The sequence below is a fragment of the Heterodontus francisci genome, chromosome 4 (assembly GCF_036365525.1).
Source record: "Heterodontus francisci isolate sHetFra1 chromosome 4, sHetFra1.hap1, whole genome shotgun sequence".
In the NCBI taxonomy this organism is placed as follows: Eukaryota; Metazoa; Chordata; class Chondrichthyes; order Heterodontiformes; family Heterodontidae; genus Heterodontus; species Heterodontus francisci.
Genome location: NC_090374.1, coordinates 118,727,953 through 118,751,230, shown reverse-complemented (window position 1 = coordinate 118,751,230; position 23,278 = coordinate 118,727,953). Strand labels below are relative to the sequence as shown.

At 44.8% G+C, this 23,278-nt stretch overlaps 1 protein-coding gene across 1 annotated transcript in view; it reads right to left on the bottom strand.

Annotated features, from left to right (window-relative positions):
• The window catches only part of ntrk2a (neurotrophic tyrosine kinase, receptor, type 2a), a 280,149-nt gene that overhangs the window by 109,851 nt on the left and 147,020 nt on the right, over window positions 1–23,278 (bottom strand). Inside the window, exon 12 of the mRNA XM_068030046.1 lies at window positions 10,739–10,927. Coding sequence (XP_067886147.1) covers window positions 10,739–10,927 — 189 coding nt within the window. The remainder of the gene's footprint in view (window positions 1–10,738; window positions 10,928–23,278) is intronic.

Genomic DNA, 23,278 nt, shown 5'->3' with positions numbered 1-23,278 from the left:
GGTCTTTTACAAAAAAAGACAAAAATGAATACTTTGGCCAAATACTTGTTATTTCTTGAAGAAAAAGGATGAGATATGTTGTGTCCCAATAATGGCATACAGTCTGGCACCCAAGTACACATGGACGGGTCACTGGGATCTTTTCTGGAGCAGTTCTTTTCAGGTGGCATCGAGAATTAATCTGGCAGGCTTTGCAGGAGCGTCTCAGGAGAAATGTGGTATCAGGGGTTTTAGCGCTCACACACTAGATTCGCAGGGTTTTTCAAAGAGGTAGAGAAAGAGGAGCTGGGTGCTTTTCACCAGGCTACAAAGCCAACTGCTTTCAACAACAGTCCACACCCCTATTAACCAAAACAATATCCCAAAAGCAAAATCTCCTGACCACCATAAATCTTAACATGTCACTTCTCTGTAAACATCTTCCCCAAGTCACCAAGGTTTCTGCTGTTTATTGAGCTTACGGCATGTGACATCCAGTAAAGGTTTGTTTTCAAACAAGACCTCTCAGTGACCCTTGTAAAAAAAAACACATCCATGGAATCTTTTCAGTTTTCCCAAATAAACCAATATCCATAATTCTAAAATACAAGTCCTAAAAAAGAAATATTAAAAAAAGCACTTTCATAACACCTGCTTAAAGTCCACCTCTTTGACCAAGCTTTTAGTCACCACTCCTCTTATCGTCTTCCTTGTTTACTGCTCGTTCTTCTGATTGCTGTGAAGAACCTAGGGGCATTTCTTTATTTTAAAGGTACTAAGTAAATGTAAGCTTTTGTTGGTATTGGGGGTGAAAAATGGCTGCTGTGTTTACCTGCATAACAATCACCACACCTCAAAATTAATTCATTATATGATGCTCTTTGAGGTGTTTTGGCATGACAAAGGCAAAAAAGGGCAAGTGTTGTTATTAGAAGAAAAGTTCAATAATATGTTTTGTCTCATGTCACTCAGGAATGCTTTCTTCCCAGAAAATCAGAACACCTCCATGTTAAAGTGACAGACTGTCACAGTAGTGGAGAACCAATTGTAGCCAAACATTTGCTAACTGGTACAATATAAGTCATAACTGTGGTTGAGGTTAAGGTTGATCCAATCTCAGTGATACAACTTAACAGACGAGGACCGTTCAAACTTTGGTGCCATGGTTCACCCTTTGATGAGTTACTGCTTTGTAGTGATGCTCTGTGCTGTGAGATAAATCATGCCCAAGTATCAGGAACTGTAGGATGGTCTATACTATGCAAATCAGAAAATGGGATTATCTTTAACTCTCATCAACTAAGCGTCAACTAATAATTTTTGGGAAGAAACTTTCAGTGCAGGGAGACAACATTTAGTTTTCTATCTTTTCCCAAGTCATTGTAAACACAGCCTCCAATAACAGAATTTAGACATTAGTGGAGCAGCCTTTGAAATCCAGTAGAAACACCATCTGACATCTGAGAAACTGTTATTGGAAGTACTCTTGCAGCAACGTGTAACACAGCAAATGCTACAGGAAGCGCTGAATGTCTTTATTGAAGCTAGACGTTATTTTATTGTGGCATCTATGTCAAAACATTTTCAAAGGTCTGAAGGCAGGGTATTTAATTATTTAGTCAAGTAATATGGAATCAGAAAATCAAAATGCTATATGGTTGGCTGTCAATGTTATACATTCAAATGGCATTAGGAAAATGCTATGACAGAGCTGAGAGCTCTGGGAGGACTCACTATTAAAATGTTCTTAACTATCTATACGTAGATCAGTATGTTTGAAGTTTCAAATAAACTTGCATTTTACACACAAATTAGCTTGGCCTCATTGTCTGGAAAATGAAAATTGCAGTCTTGTCATTAATTTTGAGGTTTCTCAGCATTATTTGCATAGTTGAAATGAAGGTGAAGTTTTAAATTTATGCAAAATACTGTTGTACCGTTAATTGCAGCAGCAGTTGCTATTGTGCCATTGCAATGCTGGTAGTCTTGGTGAGGAGATCCAAGCCCTATCAATCACTGGACACAGCTAGATGATTACTAAATACAGAGAAATACCAACCAATGATACTGCAGGTAAAATGGAGAATGAAAGTGAAAAGAAAGAAAAGGAAATCATAGAAGCTTAAAGATAGCAAAGGTAAAAGCAGGGAGATTAAAAATGACACTAATTGATGATAATGATCACAACAACTGCAATATGTATTTACATAAAGCCTTTAACATAGCAAAACATCTCAAGATGCTTCTGCTTCAGAGAGGTGTAATAGAGCTGAGCGAGGGATAACGGCAAGAAATTGTGGAAAACTGGAGGAGGGGAGACTGTGAGGAGAGAATTAGGATGTGGAGAAGGTTAACCAAGATCTAGGTAAATCAGAAATCAGCTTGGATGATCAGAGGATTGAGATGATGAATGCAGAACAGAATAGGGAGATTAAAGAGACAGCAACAAAGAAAGAAAACCAGAACTCAAGAGAGATTAAGAAGCGAAACACTGCTAAATAAATGAAGAAAAAAAGACAAAGGAAAATTGAAATTGAGGCTGAGAGATGAAAAGAATTAAAAATAGAAGTGGGGAAAGTAAGAAAATGCCAGACAGTAAAATAAGCAACAAGAAATAGAGAAATAAAGAAAAAAGGTTATATATAAGTAAATAAAGTACATTAAGAAATAAGACTGAGGGAGAGAAAGAGAGAAAAAAATGACACTATAGATACCACAGAATAAATTTTCTGAATATATGTCAGCAGTGAACAAACTCACTCACCAGCACCACATCTCAGTACAGAAACAACAACAACTTATATTTATATAGCACGTTTAACATAATGAAACGTCCTGAGGTGCTTTACAGGAGTATCACACTGAGCTACAAAAGGAGATATTAGGCCAGATGACCAAAAGCTTAGTTAAAGAGGTAGGTTTTAAAGAGTATCTTAAAGAAGGAATGCGAGGTGGAGAGGTGGAGAGGTTTAGGGAGGTTATTCCAGACCTTGGGGCCAAGGCAATAATGGTAGAGCAATTAAAGTCAGGGTTGCACAAGAGGCCAGAATTAGAGGAATGCAGATATCTTGGAGGGTTGTCGGGCTAGAGAAGATTACAGAGATAGGGAGGGGCGAGGCCATGGAGGGATTTGAAAACAAGGATGAGAATTTTAAAGTCAAGACGTTGCTTGACCCGGAGCCAATGTAGATCAACGAGTACTCAGGTGCTAGGGTAACGGGACTTTGTGTGAGTTAAGACACAGTCAGCAGAGTTTAGGATGACCTCAAGTTTAGGCAGAGTAGAATGTTGGAGACCAGCCAGGAGTCCGTTGGAGTAGTCAAATCTAGAGGTAAGGAAGGCATGAATGAGGGTTTCAGCAGCAGATGAGCTGAAATAGGGGCGAGTCAGGTGATGTTATAGAGGTGGAAATATGGGATCTTAGTGATGGCACGAATATGAGATCAGACGCTCATCTCAGGATCAAATGTGACACCAAGGTTGTGAACAGACTGGCTTAATCTCAGACTGTTGTCAGGGAGAGAGTTGGAGTCGGTAGCTAGGGAATGAAGTTTGGAGCAGGAACCGAAAACAATGGCTTCAGTCTTCCCAATATTTAATTGGAGGAAATTTCTGCTCATCCAGTACTGGATGTCAGATAAGCAGTCTGATAATTTAGCAACAGTGGAAAAGTCAAGTGAATTGTTGGTGAGGTAGAGCTGAGTGTTATCAGCATACATGTGAAAATTAATGCTGTGCTTTGGATGATGTCGCCGAAGGACAGTATATAGACGAAAAATAGGAGGGAGCCAAGGATAGACCTTTGGGTGACATCAGAGGTAACGATGCAGGAGCAGGAAGAGAAGCCATTGCAAGTGATTCTCTGGCTATGATTAGATAGATAAGAATGGAACCAGGTGAGAGCAGTTCCACCCAGCTGGACAACATTAGAGAGGTGTTGGAGGAGGATGGTGTGGTCAACTGTGTCAAAGCCTATAGACAGGATGAGAAGGGAAGTTTTACCTTGGTCACAGTCACAGAGGATGTAATTTGTGACTTTGATAAGAGCTATTTTGATACTGTGGCAGGAAATCTGATTGGAGGGATTCAAACAGTAAACTGTAAGCAACGTGTCTGTAATGTTCTAATCCTATTGTAGTGGTAGCCAAGGTTCCTTGTCACTGGCAGACTCAGAAACCTTGGGCTGGATTTTATGCACCCAGTGGAGGTCCTTATGCTCGGCCAGAAAGCTGAGGGGAACCCCACCTCGGCCTTTTGGGGGATCCCCGACTGCATTTAACGGTGTTCAGGCAATTTAAGGATGGAAGTCCCACCTCCAAGAGCAGTCAGCCAATCAAGAAGGCCAGCAGCTCAGCAGTGCCAGCAGTGCTACCTGGAGCATTGACCACTGCTGGTACTGTGGTAGACCCGTGACCAGGAGCAGCATTGGAGCCTCAGAGAGCAGGTAAGTGGGGGTGAGCTCTCCAGGCCCAGTCAGCCATGCGCTGGCGAGGGGTGGGTGGGTATTGGCACAGGGGTGGCCTTTGCTGTCAGGCGGCCCTCTGTGGGCCACAGATTACCCACCAGCCCACATGGAGGATGACTGGTATTACTGGGTGGCCTCCCCACATGGTAGAGGCCTCCCCACCACTGATAAAATACTAGCAGTTGGGATGACGCCCTTAAGTGGCTATTAATTGGCCACTTAAAGGCTTCAATTGACCTGAGCAAGAAGGCCGTCCTCAGCCTTCCCCGCCCCTGACAAAATTGAACGGCATTGGAAGGTGTCAGGCAGGCCAACGCCCCGCCTTCCCTTGCTATTTTATGGGCCCCCACCACCATGCCTGTCCCTAGAGGGCTGACAAAATTCAGCCCTTTATGCTTAAATGAAGAAAAATGAGGCAAAGAGAAGGGAAAAATTAGTTATTTTACAATTAAATATTATTTTAGTCGAGGGAAAGAAGAAAAAACCTTCCATTTTTATAGTGCTTTATCATTTTTCTCAAAACTTCCCCAAGCACTTCACAAATAATGAATTAATTTTGCATGTGCAATCACTGTAAGCAAGCATGGCAGTCATTTTGTGCACAGCAAGATTCTCCCAAATAGATAAATCACCAGTTAATCTGTTTTTAGCAGTGCTTTTTCTTTTAAAATTTCATGCATGGGATATTCATGGCAAGACCAGTATTTATTAGCCTTGAGAAGGTCGTGGTGAATGACCTACTTGGTTTGGGATGTGCTGTCAAAGAAGCCTTGGCAAGTTACTGCAGTGCTTTTTGTGGATGCATGGCAGCCACTGTGTGCCAGTGCTGGAGGAAGTGAATGTTTAAAGTGGTGAATGGGATGTCAATTAAGCGGGTTGCTTTGCCCTGGATGGGGTTGAGCTTCCTGAGTGCTGTTGCAGCTGCATCCATCCAGGCAAGCGGAGAGTATTCCCTCACACTCCTGACTTGTGCCTTGTAGATGATGGGCAGGCTTTGCGGAATCAGGAAGTGGGTTCTTCACCACAGAATTCCCAGCCTTTGACTTACTTTTGTAGCAATAATACTTATGTGCTGGTCCATTTAGGTTTCAGGTTAAGAGTGATCCCCTAGGATGTTGATGGTGGGGGATTCAATGATGGTAATGCTGTTGAATGTCAAGGGGAGATGGTTGGATCTTTCTTGTTGGAGATGGTCATTGCCTGGCACTTGTGTGGCACGAACGTTACTTGCCACCTCTCAGCCCAAGCCTGAATGTTGTCCAGGTTTTGCTGCATGCAGGCATGGATTGCCTCATTATCTGAGGAACTACAAATGGAACTGAACACTGTGAAATCATCAGTGAAGATCTGCACTTTAGATCTTGCGATGGAGGGAAGGTCATTGATGATACAGCTAAAGATAGTTGGGCCTAAAACACTGACGTTGAGGGTGGAAGGTTGGCTAGGACTCCAGGAGAAAGTTGTCCTCATTGAATAGTGCCATGGAATCTTTAACATCTAGCTGAACCACAAAAACAGGCAGACAAGACCTTAGTTTTACATTTTATCTGATGTTTGGCACCTACAGAGTAAATGACTACACATGGTGAAAAAAGCTTCTATTTAAGTATATTGAACTATTTAGGACTACTGGGCACTGGATTTTAATTGTCCGATGGCTGCAATGTGGCAATCCAGTCGAGGGCGGGAGCTCAGAAGTTTAAGCAGTGTGTTTGTCAGTGGCTTTTTAACGCAGCCACTGTATTTCGATCTAACTTCCAGGTTTCCCAATCAATTAGTGCATACAGGCATGATGACAACCTGCATAAATCTATTTCCAGCTTCAGTATTTAAAGGGACCCTGCTAGGATGAAAGCTGAAGGGTTGTCCAGGTATTTCAACAGAGCAAGACACTTCAGCACCTCACTGCACTGATGCCTCCCTAGAGCTGATGCTGCCATCTGTAATAGCCTGCAGGGAGTTTCTCTTCCCAGCTCATGGAAGAAATCTGCCACAGAGAACAAGAAAGCATGGCTGGAGATTGCAGAGAAGGTCAACAGCAGGAGTGCAATGCCATGCTCCTGGTTACAGTGCTGGAGAGGTTTAATGAGACAATCAGGTCAGGAAAGGTGAGACAATGGCACATTCAACTACATCCTGATGTGCGTCTAACCCTAAACCACTTCCCCACCCCCTCCCACCACTCAATCTGCCTTCTTAGGCCAACACCTGAATATCACTCCTCATAGCAACTTACTTGCAAGTGCACCTCTACCTAGGCACCTCCTCACATCCCCAACTGACAATCCACCACTGATACCCTCATGTTAATATGTCACGCCTATCCCCCACAGTGACCTTCAACAAATGTTGTCCATCCATCCATTTAAAGCCTGGCTCAGGTATAAAATTAAAACCCGACCTGGACTCGACCTGACCACAGCCAATCCGAACCCGACCTGAGCCCGAGCCCTTTAAATTTTTTTTCGCGCCCGACCCAAACCCAACACGAATCTCCTTCATCTGTTCCGGCAGCAGGCTATTCCTGCAGCTGGAGTTGTGGGGAATCATGGGTAAGCCAGATCCCGTGACTTCTCGGAAGCAGCGTCCAGCCCGAGCCAGAATGCTGGACTCGGAATTTCGACCCGACCCGACCTGAACCCGACATGTGGAATCGGGTCTAGTCGGGTTCGGACCGGGTAGCCAGGCTTTACATCCGTTCAACACATTTAATTACTGTCACTCATAGGTCTCCTCTTTCTCTCCTTGCAGTAGAAGAAAGCATAGAACACCAGAGAGAGGGAAGTGAAGGGGCCCTCTAGCCACGTTCATAGAGTCAGCTGCAGAGGAGATTCTGGAGGGAAGCTGAGTCTCAGCACACCTGGCCATCAGAGATGGAGAGATGGGGGCCTCCCAGTTACCTGGTGATAGAATTCAATGTCACACTGCCACATGGAATACAACATTCACTCATGTTAACTCAATGTCAGCAGCCAGTGAAAAATGATCATGTGCACAATAATGACATAACACCTTCATACCTCGACAGTTCTAATTTATGTCTTTCATTTCCCAAAGAGAAATCAAGTGTCCCGCAGGAGATGGTGCAGGAGGAGGATGAAGACTTTTAAGAGGAGATCACTCACTCTGAGGATGCACTGTCACACCATCAGGCAGACCATCCACCAGCTCAGATACACAAACTTTGCTAGGACCGGCAAGGCAGGTAATTGGATTGTCAAATGTGTCTCACACATCACAACAGCAGGTGGTGGAGACAACGGAGAGACCCTGTTAAAGGGGGTAGGATGCACCAAGCTCTGCTTGGCTGCACGCAGATGCTGAGTCTCGGGGGCCGTCGACAAAGAAGACAACTCTGGAGCACCAGCAGAGAATGTATGAGGTTGTGTCAACCTTTCCAGCTTCGCTGTGCATGCCTGGACAGAGATCGAAGGAGTCTGTCTCTAGCATGAGTACCATGATGTCGCAGGCCTTCGCGATGATGCCTACGTCCATGGAAAGACTGAAAGAACATCAGATGCAGCAATGAAGTGACTGCATGCAGCCCCTTATCAATGGCCTGCACACCCTGAATATCACCTTAAATAAGATTGATGAAAACCTAACTGTGGCTCTTCAGAGCCCCTCTGATGTGTGACAAAGTATACTCCAGCTCCTGGCTAGCAGGGAAGTGTGGGTGAGCCATGAGAGGGAAAATAGAAATAGGGGGCATGAAAGTGGGGACTCTGCTCAAAGCACTTTCCCTTCTCACCCATTCCCCTGCCCCATCTCAGTCTGTGCCCCACATCCTGCCTTCTGTCCCAATGGCTGAGTCTGCTCACTCTATTTTCTCTATTTTTGGTATTCTAATTAAGAACAGGTTGTGTCCAACATCCTGGTGGGTTCCTAGAAATATTCCACTGTAAGAGACAACCTTTCCATTGCTCAAAATAAGAACAAAAGAAAAGTAGGCTTCATAACAAAAAAAAAACCTCATGAGGTTGGTGCCAGGAAAGAAAATAATATGTATGCCTACATTCCAGCAGAAACAAATTTTGATTGATTTTCCAAACATGCTATTTGAACTGTAACCTGGATCAGTCTCACACTGATGAAGTCCTTCAGTTCTCAAGCTCTGTAAAAGGGCAATAACAGCTGTGCTTCTATTATGTATCCGACCAGTGCCAGAAGTTTCCAACATGCATGATGTCCCATTTGTTTATTTAAATGTATTAAAGAGAAAACATTAAATCATAAATTGATATATTTGATAGTGTGGCACATTTTATAATGCAATAAAAATGTTATAACACAATAAAAAATGATGATAAAATCCCCTTATCTATTCTGCCCTACATTGTACCAAATAAGCAAAGATAAAGGAGGAAAAATTCATTAAGCAAACTATGTTGATTCCACAGGGGCAGACAGCACCATGGGCAGTTACCTGCGTGGCTTGCACAGATTTTTCTCAGTGATATCAATGAGGGAACCTGTGTGGATCGCTCAGGTAGAGGCCTGCGGCGCTGTCTGCCTCCAGGGAAATCAACGAAGGTTTATGTAGTGTTGCTTGTGAATGAATATCCATCACCATCCCCCACACCAACGAGTAGAAATTTCACTTTAACTGCTGGGCAATAACGGATTGGCAGCCAATTTTACATGGCGCCCCATTTTCCTTTCTGTTGACTTCTATTGAGCCAGAAATCCAGTGCTAAAAGTAACAATTCACTTCAAAATCTCTTCACAGTTGTTCTATAAGACAAACTGCTTCATTAAATGGCAGATGGAGTTTAATCCGGTCAAATGTGAGGTAATGCATTTTGGAAGATCTAATGCAGGTGGGAAGTACACAGTAAATAGCAGAACCCTTAGGAGTATTGACAGGCAGAGAGATCTGTGCGTACAGGTCCACAGGTCACTGAAAGTGGCAACGCAGGTGGATAAGGTAGTCAAGAAGGCATATGGCATGCTTGCCTTCATCGGTCGGGGCATAGAGTATAAAAATTGGCAAGTCATGCTGCAGCTGTACAGAACTTTAGTTAGGCCACACTTAGAATATTGCGTGCAATTCTGGTCGCCACACTATCAGAAGGACGTGGAGGCTTTGGAGAGGGTACAGAAGAGGTTTACCAGGATGTTGCCTGGTCTGGAGGGCATTAGCTATGAGGAGAGGTTGGATAAACTCAGATTGTTTTCACTGGAACGACGGAGGTGGAGGGGCGACATGATAGAGGTTTACAAAGTAATGAGCGGCATGGACAGAGTGGGTAGTCAGAAGCTTTTTCCCAGGGTGGAAGAGTCAGTTACTAGGGGAGATAGGTTTAAGGTGCGAGGGGCAAAGTTTAGAGGGGATGTGCGAGGCAAGTTCTTTACACAGAGGGTGGTGAGTGCCTGGAACTTGCTGCCACGGGAGGTGGTGGAAGCAGATACGATAGCAACGTTTAAGAGGCATCTTGACAAATACATGAATAGGATGGGAATAGAGGGATACGGTCCCCAGAAATGCAGAAGGTTTTAGTTTAGGCAGGCATCAAGATCGGCGCAGGCTTGGAGGGCCGAATGGCCTGTTTCTGTGCTGTACTGTTCTTTGTTCTTTGTTCTATTAACTTCTGGGAAGCTTAGCAGCTGGTGCATCTATATCCCAATGTAATTTCTGCCTCTTCCACCAGAATCCTACTGGAGATGTGGTGGGAAAGCCTCACAAGGGCAGAGAATTTTGGCCCAGAAGTGTTCAATACAATCAACTAATAGACAGTCCTTGCTTGATTATCTAAAGTTACTGTGGTTTCAGGCATTGTGCCACTTCCAATTATGTTAAGACTGCAGTCCATTTAATCTTTTCCCAATAACTTTTAGACATTTTTATATAGAGTTTCCACTTAGGGGAAAATCAGCGATCCAAGCACAAATTGCACTCAAAATTGTACCAGTTTTGAGAGGTGTTCTTTTTCTGCTCAAACTAACTTTGCATATTACTAAACTTAAAATCTGCCATAAACCAGTGCAACTGGGCAACGATTTAGAATATTTTCTTTTAAATTTTGCTTTAAAAATCCTCCTTTTAGTTACAGGTAACTTGGAGCAGTTTAATTAAAACAGCTGAAAATGATTAATTTGATCAGGGGCATGACTATTTGTACTGAATGTATAGTGTGCTTAAAATTCTGCCATCTTTTATGTTGATTTCAATGATTTCAGGCGAATTGCACTGAAAAACCAACACAACCTTGCAGAAACTCCTGCACAGCACATGCATACACCATGCTTTACATACATTTACACGTTACAATGTATTCATAATGAAATACTCACAAGTGTCGGGTTTGAGTAAACCATGAGAATTCCTAAAGTACTGCGGGTTTTCGATGACAGGAATTTTTGTCATTCCAATGATAACCGCGTCAGGTCCACCTTCTGAGGAGGATGGAGTGTTGCTGCCATTAGTCACGTGATGCAATGGACTGGCTGAATCATCATCAGTGCTGATTACTGAAGAAGGACCTAGAAATTGTTTACATTTATCAAAATTACATATGTAACAATGCAAATCCTTCAGCACTAGCAACATCAATATAACAAAAATAGATAAATCAAATCATCAGTCTGTAATTTTTTGGAGGAAATAAACAGTAGATTTTATTTGGTGAATATCTGTGCTCAATGAAGTTTGTCAGGTAAATGTAGAGGAATGGGATATTTATTAACTTTCTGGAGCAATGTATCAGTGGACCATTAAAGATTAAGTTCCAACTTTCTTCCCACCAACAGAATTGAAAGCACACATTGTGTAATTAGTAAAAACACATTTTTGTATGTACTGTTAATATTGCACAGTGTGATCTCAACTCCCAAAAATGCCAACCTATAAAATTCAGAAACAGTCTCAAAAAAGCTGCCACAGACCCAAAAATTGGTAACTCCAAAACTGCTAAGTTAAGCCCATGAAAGTGGCCATAGCTTTATGTTGACTGAATAAAAGATTAATTTCCATTTTATTACATTAGATTTCAAGATTTCTAATGGCGTTTCGGATCACATGTCAGAATATAGCATGTTTGTCTGTGAAATGTAATGGCCATGCCTATGACATATGAAAAATAATAACAGTGAAGGTGCATTGGAACATAAGCTTGTCTTGGCAAAGGTGCAGGTACAGTCAATATTTCACCAATTTTAAAATACAAGGAAAACAAAACGAAGAACACAAAATACATTGTTGCTCTAGATTTAGACATATGTAAAGAGAGATATGAGCATAATATATTTCATAGAGAGCTTGAGGGAAGGCATCTCTGGAATTTTAGACTTTTGACTTTGCAGCATTCTGCTTTTGAAGTCAAAATTGATGGTGAGTGGAATGCACTAAATGTTCAGTTGAAACAAAAACAAGAAATGCCGGATTCACTCAGCAGGTCTGGCAGCATCTGTGGAAAGAGAAGCAGAGTTAACGTTTCGGGTCAGTGACCCTTCTTCGGAACAAATGTTCAGTTGAGTTTGCCAACAATACAATATCATCTACAAAAGGTGAGGTACCAGTTGAATTGAGGTCTGTGAACGTTGTACCATTGTTTAAAAAGGGTGCGAGGGATAAGCCAGGTAATTATAGGCCAGGTAATTATAGGCCAATCAGTCTGAGGTCCGTGGTGGGTAAATTGTTAGAATCTATTCTGAGAGACAGGATAAACTGTCACTTAGAAAGGCATGGATTAATCAGGTATATAATAAAAGCAAAATACTGCGGATGCTGGAAATCTGAAACAAAAACAAGAAATGCTGGAATCACTCAGCAGGTCTGGCAGCATCTGTGGAAAGAGAAGCAGAGTTAACGTTTCGGGTCAGTGACCCTTCTTCGGAACTGCCGATTAATCAGGGATAGTCAGCATGGATTTTTTAAGGGAAGGTAATGTCTCACTAACTTGATTGAGTTTTTGAGTAAGTAACAAGGAGGATTGATGAGGGTAGAGCAGTTGATGTGGTCTACATGGATTTTAGTAAGACATTTGACAAGGTCCCGCAAGACTGACTGGTCAGTAAAATGAAAGCCCATGGGATACAGGGGAATGTGGCAGGTTGGATCTAGAATTGGCTCAGGGCCAGGGAACAAAGGGTAGTAGTCAACGGATGTTTTTGTGAATGGAAAGCAGTTTCCAATGGCGTTCTACAGGGCTCAGTGTTGGGTCCCTTGCTGTTTGTGGTATATGTTAATGATTTGGACTTAAATGTGGGAGGCATGATTGGGAAATTTGCTGATGACACAAAAATTGGCCGTGTGGTTAATAGTGAAGAAGATAACCATAGACTCCAGAAAGATAGCAATAGTTTGGCTGAGTGGGCGGAAAAGTGGCAAATGGAATTCAATCCTGAGAAGTGTGAAGTAATGCATTTGAGGAGACCAAATAAAGCGAGGGAATACACAATAAACGGGAGGATACTGAGAGGTGTAGAAGAAGTGAGAGACCTAGGAGTGCATGTCCACAAGTCCCTGAAGGTGGCAGGTCAGGTAGATAGAGTGGTGAAGAAGGCATATGAATGCTTTCCTTTATTGGCTGAGGTGTAGAATTCAAAAGCAGGGATGTGATAATGGAGCTGTATAAAGCGATGGTTAGGCCACAGCTGGAGTACTGCATACAGTTGTGGTCACATTACAGGAAGGACATAATTGCTCTGGAGAGAGTACAGAGGAGATTTACAAGAATGTTGGCAGGGCTTGAGGGTTGCAGCTATGAGGAAAGATTGGATAGGTTGGGGTTGTTTTCCCTGGAATTGAGGAGGCTGAGGGGTGACTTGATTGAGGTGTACAAAATTATGAGGGCCTAGATAGAGTAGACAGAAAGAAATTGTTTCCCCTAGCGGAGAGGTTAATTACCAGGGGCACAGATTTAAGGTGATTGGTAGAAGGATTAGAGGGGACATAAGGAGAAACTTTTTCACACAGAGGATGGTGGGTGTCTGGAATTCACTACCAGGAATGGTGGTGGAGGCAGAGACCCTCAATTCTTTTAAAAGTTACCTGGACCTGCACCTAAGGTGGGGCTATGGACCAGGTGCTGGAAGGTGGAATTGGTTTGGGTGGATATCTTATTCAGCCGGCACGGACAAGATGGGCTGAATGGCCTCCTTCTATGCTGTATTTTGTTCTATGTTCTATGTTCTAACTTATGCTCCATGACCATTCTTTATGATATCATTGATGAAGATATCAGGCTGAATTTAGTCACGGATCCTGGCTATGGACCCGGAAGTGGGCGCCGTTGCCGCTCGTCAAGTGCACGGCCGCCCCATTGCAATCACATGGCAGGCAGCCAATTATAATAATGGAGATGCGGGGCCTGGCCAATCACTCGACACAGGCGGGATTCGAGCCTCCTAATATAGCGTCAGGTGACTACAGAGCAGGTGCTGCCGCCATATTTAAAGCTCTGCCAGCCAGGCTTGCATTGCTGCCTTTGAGTCATTTGCTGTTTCATGTTCTTTGCTGAAATTGTTGGAGTAACTCCTGAACACCACCATCCCCCCCCCACCCCCCGGAGAGCGATGCTGCAGGATGGCAGAGGTAAGACATAAGGTGGCCCCACGGTTTAGTGATGACTCCCTGGAGATTCTCCTCTAGGCTACAAGGGAAAGGCGGGAGGTCCTGTGCCCAGCGATGGCAAGAAGAGGTCCTCCTGCCTGATCAAGCAAACCTGGATGGAGATGGCTGAGGAGGTCAGCAGCCATGGGTCACACCTCCCAACATGGGTCCAATGCTGCAAGAGGGTCAATGACCTCCTTCGTTCTGCCAAGGTGAGTCTTCCATACCTCTTTCCTTTTCAGAGATTGCACATGGCTATGCAGGAGGAAGCAGGACATGGGAAAGGAGGCACCACAAAGGCACTGGCAAAGGGCGTTAGGCATCATTACATCGTGACAGATGCATGGCTGCATCTCGGCCACAGGTCACCTTCTTTCACAGCTCACCCCCATTTACTCCCCTGAGAGCAGATGTGAGGACAAGCTATATAGGAAACCCCAATAGGGGACGAAGGGCTTCCACTAGCATAACTGTTATTTTAATCTTTCTGCGAAATATGACTATCTCCCTTTTTCTACTTGCAGGACAAGTGGGCCCATAGCAACAAGGAAACCTCATGGACTGGCGGAGGAATTCCAGACATCCGGCCTCTCTCGACAGCTTGGGAAGAGGCACCGGAGTTAGTGGGGACCCAAGGAGGCCGCTCAATAACGGATGGTGAGACTGGAGTCTCCGCACAAGAGAGTGGGGATTGTCTTCAAATGACATACAGTTCACGTTTGGAGATCCACATCACACATGGTTGACATGATGAGATCTGCACAGCCTAAGCCACATGTTTGTGTTCTCTCATGCAGGTCGGTGTCCACGGAAGACTCCAACTGAAGGAGAAACTGCATTCAACCTCTGAGGAGGAGCAGTCAGAGGATGCATCATCACATGACTCTCCTGCACCTTCCACCAGCGCACATACTTTTACCTCAGTGGGTTTCTGCTCGGCATTAGAATCAGAGTCACAAGGTGTGAAGCACCAACATGCACCCAAGCAACTGGCTGAGGCTGAGCCAATTGGAGGACTGTGGGTGGCCAGGCCCATGCTGAGCCCCAGACTGATGACGAGCTTCTGGTGTCACGTCTAAGTCATTAATGTACACTACAAACAGCAAGGGTCCCAGAACCAATCCCTGTGGTACACCACTGGTCACAGGCCTCCACTTGCAAAAACAATCCTCGACCAGGTGAGAGGGGCAAAGTTTAGAGGGGATGTGCGAGGCAAGTTCTTTACACACAGGGTGGTGAGTGCCTGGAACTTGTTGCCGGGGGAGGTGGTGGAAGCAGGTACCATAGAGACGTTTAAGAGGCATCTTGACAAATACATGAATAGGATGGGAATAGAGAGATATGGACCCCGGAAGTGCAGAAGGTTTTAGTTTAGGCAGGCATCAAAAGGCAGGCTTGGAGGGCCGAATGGCCTGTTCCTGTGCTGTACTGTTCTTTGTTTGTTCTTTGTTGACCATCACCCTCTGCCTCCTGCCACTAAGCCAATTTTGGATCCAATTTGCTAAACTGCCCTGGATCCCATGGGCTCTTACCTTCTTAACCAATCTCCCATACATGACCTTATCAACTGCACTGTGTGACCTAATCCCCTGCCCTACAATGTAAGCATTTCTTGTTCTTCTACTTATGTTTCTAGCAGCAGTACAATGGATGTCACCCTATTTATAAGCAGCATGGGGTGCAATGTCACAACAGATATATTTTCCCATTTTACAATAGGTTTTTAAACACAAAGATAAAGATTCCTGATGGCACAATGCATTATGGTGCAGCACTGAACCATACAGGACAGGAAAGTCCCTGCTTCAAAACTTACTCTTGTGCTGAACATAGCTGGTGTGGTGATGAAAGCACTATAATTTTCCTCAAGGAGGGGAAAATCTTCCAGGGTTCCCATTCTTATTGTCTGACAATCCCAGCTGCCATGTGTACATGTGGGTGGGAAATTAGGATAGGACAGCACTGTTCTCAATCTGAACATGATTGAATAACCTCCTGGCACTCTAATACAAGAGATGTAAGGTTACAGACCTGAAAGATTAACTGTTTTTCTCCCCACAGATGCTGCCAGACCTGCTGAATATTTCCAGCATTTTCTGTTTTTGTTTCAACCCTCCTGGTACTCACCTTAAGGTACACAAAATTCATGAAGAAGAAACACTGTCACTCGCTCTCACAGCCACCAGGTCAGATACTGATGCATGTAATTTAGACGATAAATTAGTGGCTGGCTCTGCTTGTGGTGAGACACTGGGCATGAATGGCATTCATCCAGGGGAGGGGACAATGGAACTTCAGATGCCAGCTCACCACAGGGCTAGGTTGCACATGAGTTGGCTGCAGAGAACCCAGATGAGACCTCAACGGGGCAGCCTTCAGAAGAAGGCTGATGGGAATGCATAACAAAATATTTGGTACATTGACAGGCCTGCTGAAGGATTTTGGTCAATGTCAAGGACCATATAGGCATCTGGCACAGACTTGACACAGGACTTTGTGCAGAGTTTGAAGTCCATATTTCCCAGCGTGGAACTGGTGGCAAACCCCATAATCCACCCAAAGTCTGAGTGTTGCATTGAAAGCCCAGATGTCATGCAAGATCAGCTTTCTGTGGTGGAAGCTCACACTACTCTCAAGCAAGTTCAGCTTCCTGCCATCCAACATATTAATAGGATTGTTGAGGTGCTCCACTTCTTCCCACCCCTGGCTCCATGTAGCACCCCAGGCCAATCAAGGCCCTTAAGTGGCCAATTAACTATTTAAGGGCCCTTCCCGCCATCGCGGATATTTTACCTTCGGTAGCCAGACTGCAAAGGCCCCAAGAACCCCGCCCGATAAAACCAGGCGGCCTTCTTGCGGGCTTGGGGGTGCCCTAGGGTATCCTGTGACCCACAGAGGGCTGCCTCCAAAGCCCCAACTGCCCCTAACATGCAACAGTCCCCCCCAACTGACACCCCCTTATCTTGCCAGGGCCCGGCTGATTGTCCCCGTAGAGGCCCTAAAAACTTACCTGAGTTCTGGGGCCATCCTTCCTGTTGCCTCCGATGGTTTGGTGTAGTCCCAACACTGGCCACCATTCCCAGTGGCACTGCTGAGACTAAGAGCTGCTGGCCCGCTGATTGGCCAGCAGTTTCATTAGGCGGTCTTCCTGCCTCACGAAGGTGGAAGTCCCACCCAAGACCACATAAGGGCCTGGGGATCGTAAAACCCCGGCCTCGCCTCCCGCCCAACATAATATTCTGGCCATTGATGCAGAAGTCTGACTAAAACCATGAGCATTACTGAAAGTTCATAAGTCACTTAGTCCGGATGAAATGGATGCCATTTAGCCACGTAAGCCCATTCCCTGCACAAATTATTAAAATTTTCCCTATTTTGGAGTCTGCAGAACTCATTGGCCTCAGTGTTAACCTGCCCCTCATGACAAGCAGGTGAGCATGGTGGTGAGGGGTTGGGTGGGGCGGGGGAAATTAAAGCATTAAATATGGGAATTGAATCCCCAACATGCCACGCACATATGTGTCACCTTTTTTACAGCAGAAAATATTGTCGCATCAGTGTGCTGTCGTGGAGAGGCAGGAAATTCATTAATGTATTTCAATCAGGTTTACACTTTGCAATTGGAAGCCCAGTTTAAAATTCATTGCTGCGGCATGGGTATCACAGTGGTCAAGGAGCCTGTCAATAAAAGGGAGGCAAGAACTGCCGGCTTCACAAGGTAACTCCCTTTTCCAGCACTCCTTGTGGGCCAAAATCGGGCCCCCTCAGGAAAGCCTTTGGCCTGCCACCTGCCGATCACAACCTCTCTCCCCTGCAACAATCACTGACCTCCCCCATTCCAGCCCCGATGGCCTTTCTCTTCCTCCAGCCCCAATGGTTTATCTCTACTCGCTTCAGGCTCCGGTTCCTGATTAGCCCTCTTCCCGTTTTCCAGGGACGTCTCCCAAGAGTCCCCATTTGCAGCCTCCTGTCACCAGTTTTCCCTCCCAGCCACAGGTCACATTCAGCTGCCAAGTGGGGCACAAAACAAAGAAAATAATAATGAGGTATTGCCATTAAACCCAGCAGGACTTCCATGTCCATGGCCTTGCTTGATTCTTCAGCATTTTCTGCCTCCTGCACATCCTCCCCACCTCCCCATAAATATTGGGGCCATTCGGGCTCCTGACAGACGTAACCAATTGTAGATAAAGCACCAAGAAGATAAATCTATGTGCTAGTTCTGCCAGATATATTTCCCCTCCCAAAAAAAGTCAAGCAAAACTCCCAGGCAACCAATGTCTAGTTTGCAGTGCACACAATTCACCTCTGACCAGATTGGGGCATATATGATATGATACCTTACACACCCTGGGCTGGATTTTGTGCTGAAGGCTGGCCTCCCGGTGCTAGGTCGAAAAGGCAGGGGCAACCCTGCCTCTGCCTTTATATGCACTCCGGAGCAAAAGATAAGATTCCAGCGGCGGCGGAAAGAGGCCCTTAATTGGCCATGTAAGGGCCTCAATTGGCCTCTGGGTGGGAAGGCCGCCGTCGCTGGCCTATGCCGCCCTCAGGAAGATCGCTTGCCGATGGGGAGGCAATGGGCCCTTCTCCCTGCCACTCGTTACGATACTCTGCGCCACCCGCCTCAGGGCCATGTAAAATCCCAGCCCCTATTCCACAGAACATTGTGTTTCAAGGAATGTTGCAGAACTTAATATTTGTGCAGTGAAAATTTTGTGGGAGCATACATATTAATGACAATTTTAAAATATATTTATCTATAACAAAAAATATAAATATTTATGGCAAGAAATCTTTTTACTAGTTGAGTCATCCTGTTCAATTCCAGTCTCAACCAATTTTTTATTCAGTTCTTTTTTCTTTTTTTAAAGGAGTTGATGAATACAAATTAACTACAGTTGCTGGAATTAAAGATTGAATTTAAAAAATCTTCTGATCTCTGATGCAAAATGAGGCTGGTTCATTTTACGACTGTACCAAATTGACAGGTCCATCAAGCCTCATATTCATGTCTTCTAGTTCTATGTGCACAGTGGAAGTTAAGTAACATGCTTTTAAAGAACTTAAAATGCCTGTATTTATATAGCGTCTTACCAATTCCACTGGGCATCCCACAGTATTTTATAGCCATTGAATTATTTCTGAAGTGCAATCACTGTTGCCATGTAAGCATTTTGTTTACATAATTAATGTTGCTGAAAGCTCATAATTTTAAAGATCATGGGTCTGAATTTTACAAATCCACCGCAGTTTACGGTGGCACACTCTAATCGCGGCGTGCATCCCTCGTGGATGCGCCATCTCTGAGCTCGCACGATATTACGCGCAGAGCTCATTTAAATAGAGGGGGCGGAGCGGCTGCCCCTGATGTCATCAACGGGGACAGCCACCGCGTCCTCGGCAACGGCATCCGGCGCCACCGCACAGCCGCCGGCGCCATTTTTAAAGGGCTTTCAGCCCTTACAATTAATCTTAATTTTTAAAGTGAACCATAGAACCACAGAAAAATTATGGCACAGAAGGAGGCCATTCAGCCCATCATGTTCGTGCTGGCCGAAAAAACTAGCCACCCAATCTAATCCCACCTTCCAGCACCTGGTCCGTAGCCTTGCCGGTTACAGCACTTCAGGTGCATGTCCAGGTAACTTTTAAAAGAATTGAGGATTTTTGCCTCCACCACCATTCCTGGCTGTGAATTCCAGACACCTACCACCCTCTGGGTGAAAAAGTTTTTCTTCATGTCCCCTCTAATCCTTCTACCAATAACCTTAAATCTGTTCCCCCTGGTAATTCACCTCTCTACTAGGGGAAACGGGTCTTTCCTGTCTACTCTATCTAGGCCTCTCATAATTTAAGTCACCCCTCAGTCTCCTCTGTTCTAAGGAAAACAACGCTACCCTATCCAATCTTTCCTCATAGCTGCAACATTCGAGCCCTGGTAACATTCTTGTAAATCTCCTCTGTACTCTCTCCAGAACAATTATGTCCTTTCTGTAATGTGGTGACCAGAACTCTACACAATACCCCAACTGTGGCCTAACCAGTGTTTTATACAGTTCCAGCATTATATCCATGCTTTTGTATTCTATACCTCAGCCAATAAAGGAAAGCATTCCATATGCCTTCTTCACCACTCTATCTACCTGTCCTGCCACCTTCAGGGACTGTGGACATGCACTCCCAGGTCTCCCATTTCTTCTACTCCTCTGGATATCCTCCTGTTTATTGTGTATTCCCTCATTTTATTTGCCCTTCCCAAATGCATTACCTCACACAATCTGGATTGAATTCCATTTGCCACTTTTCTGCCCACTCAACCAAACCATTGATATCTTTCTGGAGTCTACGGCGATCCTCTTTACTAATTTTTGTGTCATCAGCAAATTTCCAAATCACGCCTCCCACATTTAAGTCCGAATCATTAATATCGACCACAAACAGCAAGGGACCCAACACTGAGCCCTGTGGAATGCCACTGGAAACCACTTTCCATTCACAAAATCATCCTATCCCTCAGAATTGATTCTAACAATTTACCCACCACTGAGGTCAGACCGACCGGCCTATAATTATTTAGCCTATCCCTCGCACCCTTTTTAAACAATGGTACAACGTTCGCGGACCTCCAATCGTCTGGGACTGCACCTGTATCTAGTGAGGATTTGAAGATGATCCTCAGCGCATCCGCTATTTCCTCCCTGGCTTCTTTTAACAACCTGGGATGCAATCCATCCGGCCCTGGTGATTTATCCACTTTCAAGGATATCAAACTTCAAGTATTTCCTCTCTCATTATGCTTAAATATAAAATTAAGTGATGGAGGCCCTTCCCCAACCCCTCCAATGGTCATTTCATTGCCCAAAATGACCAACAATTGATTTTTCAAATACCCAAACTTTCCACCCAACCTTCAATCTTTTGCCATTCACCCCTTCCCACCATTCCCACATCCAATCAAAATTGGATGTTTTCCCCGCTCCAGCACCCCTTCCACCCCCAAAATTTTATTCCTCCCCCATCCCCATCAGGTCCTTGCCTCGGAACTCTGTTTGGAGTCCAAAGGTGCGCGAAGGCTGATGGGAGGCCATAAAATTAATTTATATATGGAGATGAAGGGCCCGCCGCCAGGCAGCGGGGGGGCTGCACCGAGGTCCTCCCGCCGCCGGTAATATGCGGCGGGCCCTTCTCGATGTTACAGGTCGAGGCGGGCCTCTCCCCACAGAATTTTACTGGCCCCTATGCCGCAACCCGCAGCATCAAGGGGTCGGTAAAATTCAGCCCTATGTGTAAAAGCAAGTTCAATTCTGTGTGTGTTCCCAAGAGCTCTAAATCCGAGGTTCATCCTTGTCACTCTGAGTGTGATCTTATGACTGAGTTATAAAGGGTTAAAATAACTTGCTTCAACTTATAATCAAACTAAGAACAAATTACATTGCACATGCCATGATGAGAAAGGGGTCATCCTGCAGGAAGGAATTTCTTCAGTTTGTACAGCTTACTTTTAAAGGGAAATCTTTCATATAATAAGAGGGAACAGCATGGAAGTGGTGGCAGACAATAGAACTGGAAGGAATTGATGCCATCTAAGGAAGCAATAGTTTATGCAGGTGGGAGAGCTTGGATGGTATTGGGACTATAGAGTTTGAAGGGATGTGCATATGTACCAGTATGTCCCAAATTGTGAATGCTCTCATTGTTATAGTGGAGACTTTGACTTCAGAATTCCAAGATAGATTGATGGCCTGCTTCAACTCACTTGAGAAATAGTTGTAAGTACAAAAATAGGGATACAATAGCAAAGTGGTTACGTTTCTGGACTATTAATCCAGAGACAGGAGTTCAAATCCCACCTTGGTAGCTGGGGTATTTAAATTCATTTAATTAAATAAATTGGAGAGCTCAGAAGAAAGGAGTGTGGTGCTGAAGGAGTTTGAGGGCGGAGCAGCAGTGTGTCCGGAGCCCGGGGGGGTTGCGGGGGGAGGGGTGCATGGTGAGCATGAAGAACAAGGTTAAAACAAAATCAAAGTGACATCTGCAGAAGGGAAGGTGCTGATTGGTGAGTAGCTGGTGAGTTTTTCTTTTAATAAGGCTTTAATTTATTTCTGTTAATTTTAGACAATTAATAAACATAGGCATGGCAGATGTATATCCTGTGCCATGTGGAAACTTCAGGAAACATCTTGTGTCCTGGACAACCACATGTGAAAGAAATGTCATCAGCTGGAGTAGCTCGAGCTCAGGGTTTCAGAGCTTGAGTAGCAGCTGGTGTCCCTGCAATGCATCCGCAAGGTTGAAAGTTAAGTAGTCAGCACACTTCTAGAGGTGGTCACCCCACAGCTTAAGGATGTACAGGCAGAGAGGGAATGGGTGACCGTCAGACTGTCAGGTAGAAGTGCAGGGGCACCCTGAGCGCATCTCACTCTCCAACTGGTATTGAGCTCTGGGGAAAACAGCCATATCCAAGTACATGGTAACATGGGTGGCTCAGCTGTGAGGGAGATGGGGGGAGGGGAGCAGGTAGGAGTAAGGTCATGAAAGCAATACTGGTAGGAGATTCAATGGTTAGGGGAATAAATAGGCATTTCTGCGGCTGCGGACATGACTCCAGGATGGTTTGTTGCCTCCTTGGTGCCAGAGTCATGGCTATCACGGAGCGGCTGCAGAACATTCAGAGAGGTCGGGGGTGAGGAGGCAGTGTTATGGTCCATAGGTAGAAAGAGGGATGAGGTCCGACAGACAGATTTCAGGGAACTGGGAAAGAAATTAAAAAGCAGGCCCTGAAAGGTAGCAATCTCCACATTACTCCTGATGCAGAAATAGGCAGATAGTGCAGCTGAAAGTCTATCTGGAGAGATGGTACAGGAGGGAGGACCTTTGATTCCTGGAGCATTGGGACCGGTTTTGGGGGAGATGGGACCTGTACAAGCCAGACAGGTTGCACCTTAACAGGGCCAGGACGAATATCTTGGCAGGAAGTTTTGTCGGGGAGAATTCAAACTAGCTTGGCAGTGGTTGGGAAACTGAGTGCAAATTCAGAAGCAAGAGAGGCAAAGCTGGGAATACATACATAAGTACATACAAACATATGAACTAAGAGCAGGAGTAGGCCATTAGGCCCCTCGAGCCTGCTCTGCCATTTGATAAGATCAATATCATCAATGACCCAGCCTCTACTGCTCTCTGAGGAAGCGAGTTCCACAGACTAATGACCCTCTGAGAGAAAAGAAATTGCCCCTCAACTCAGTCTTCAATGGGAGACCCCTTATTTTTAAACTGGA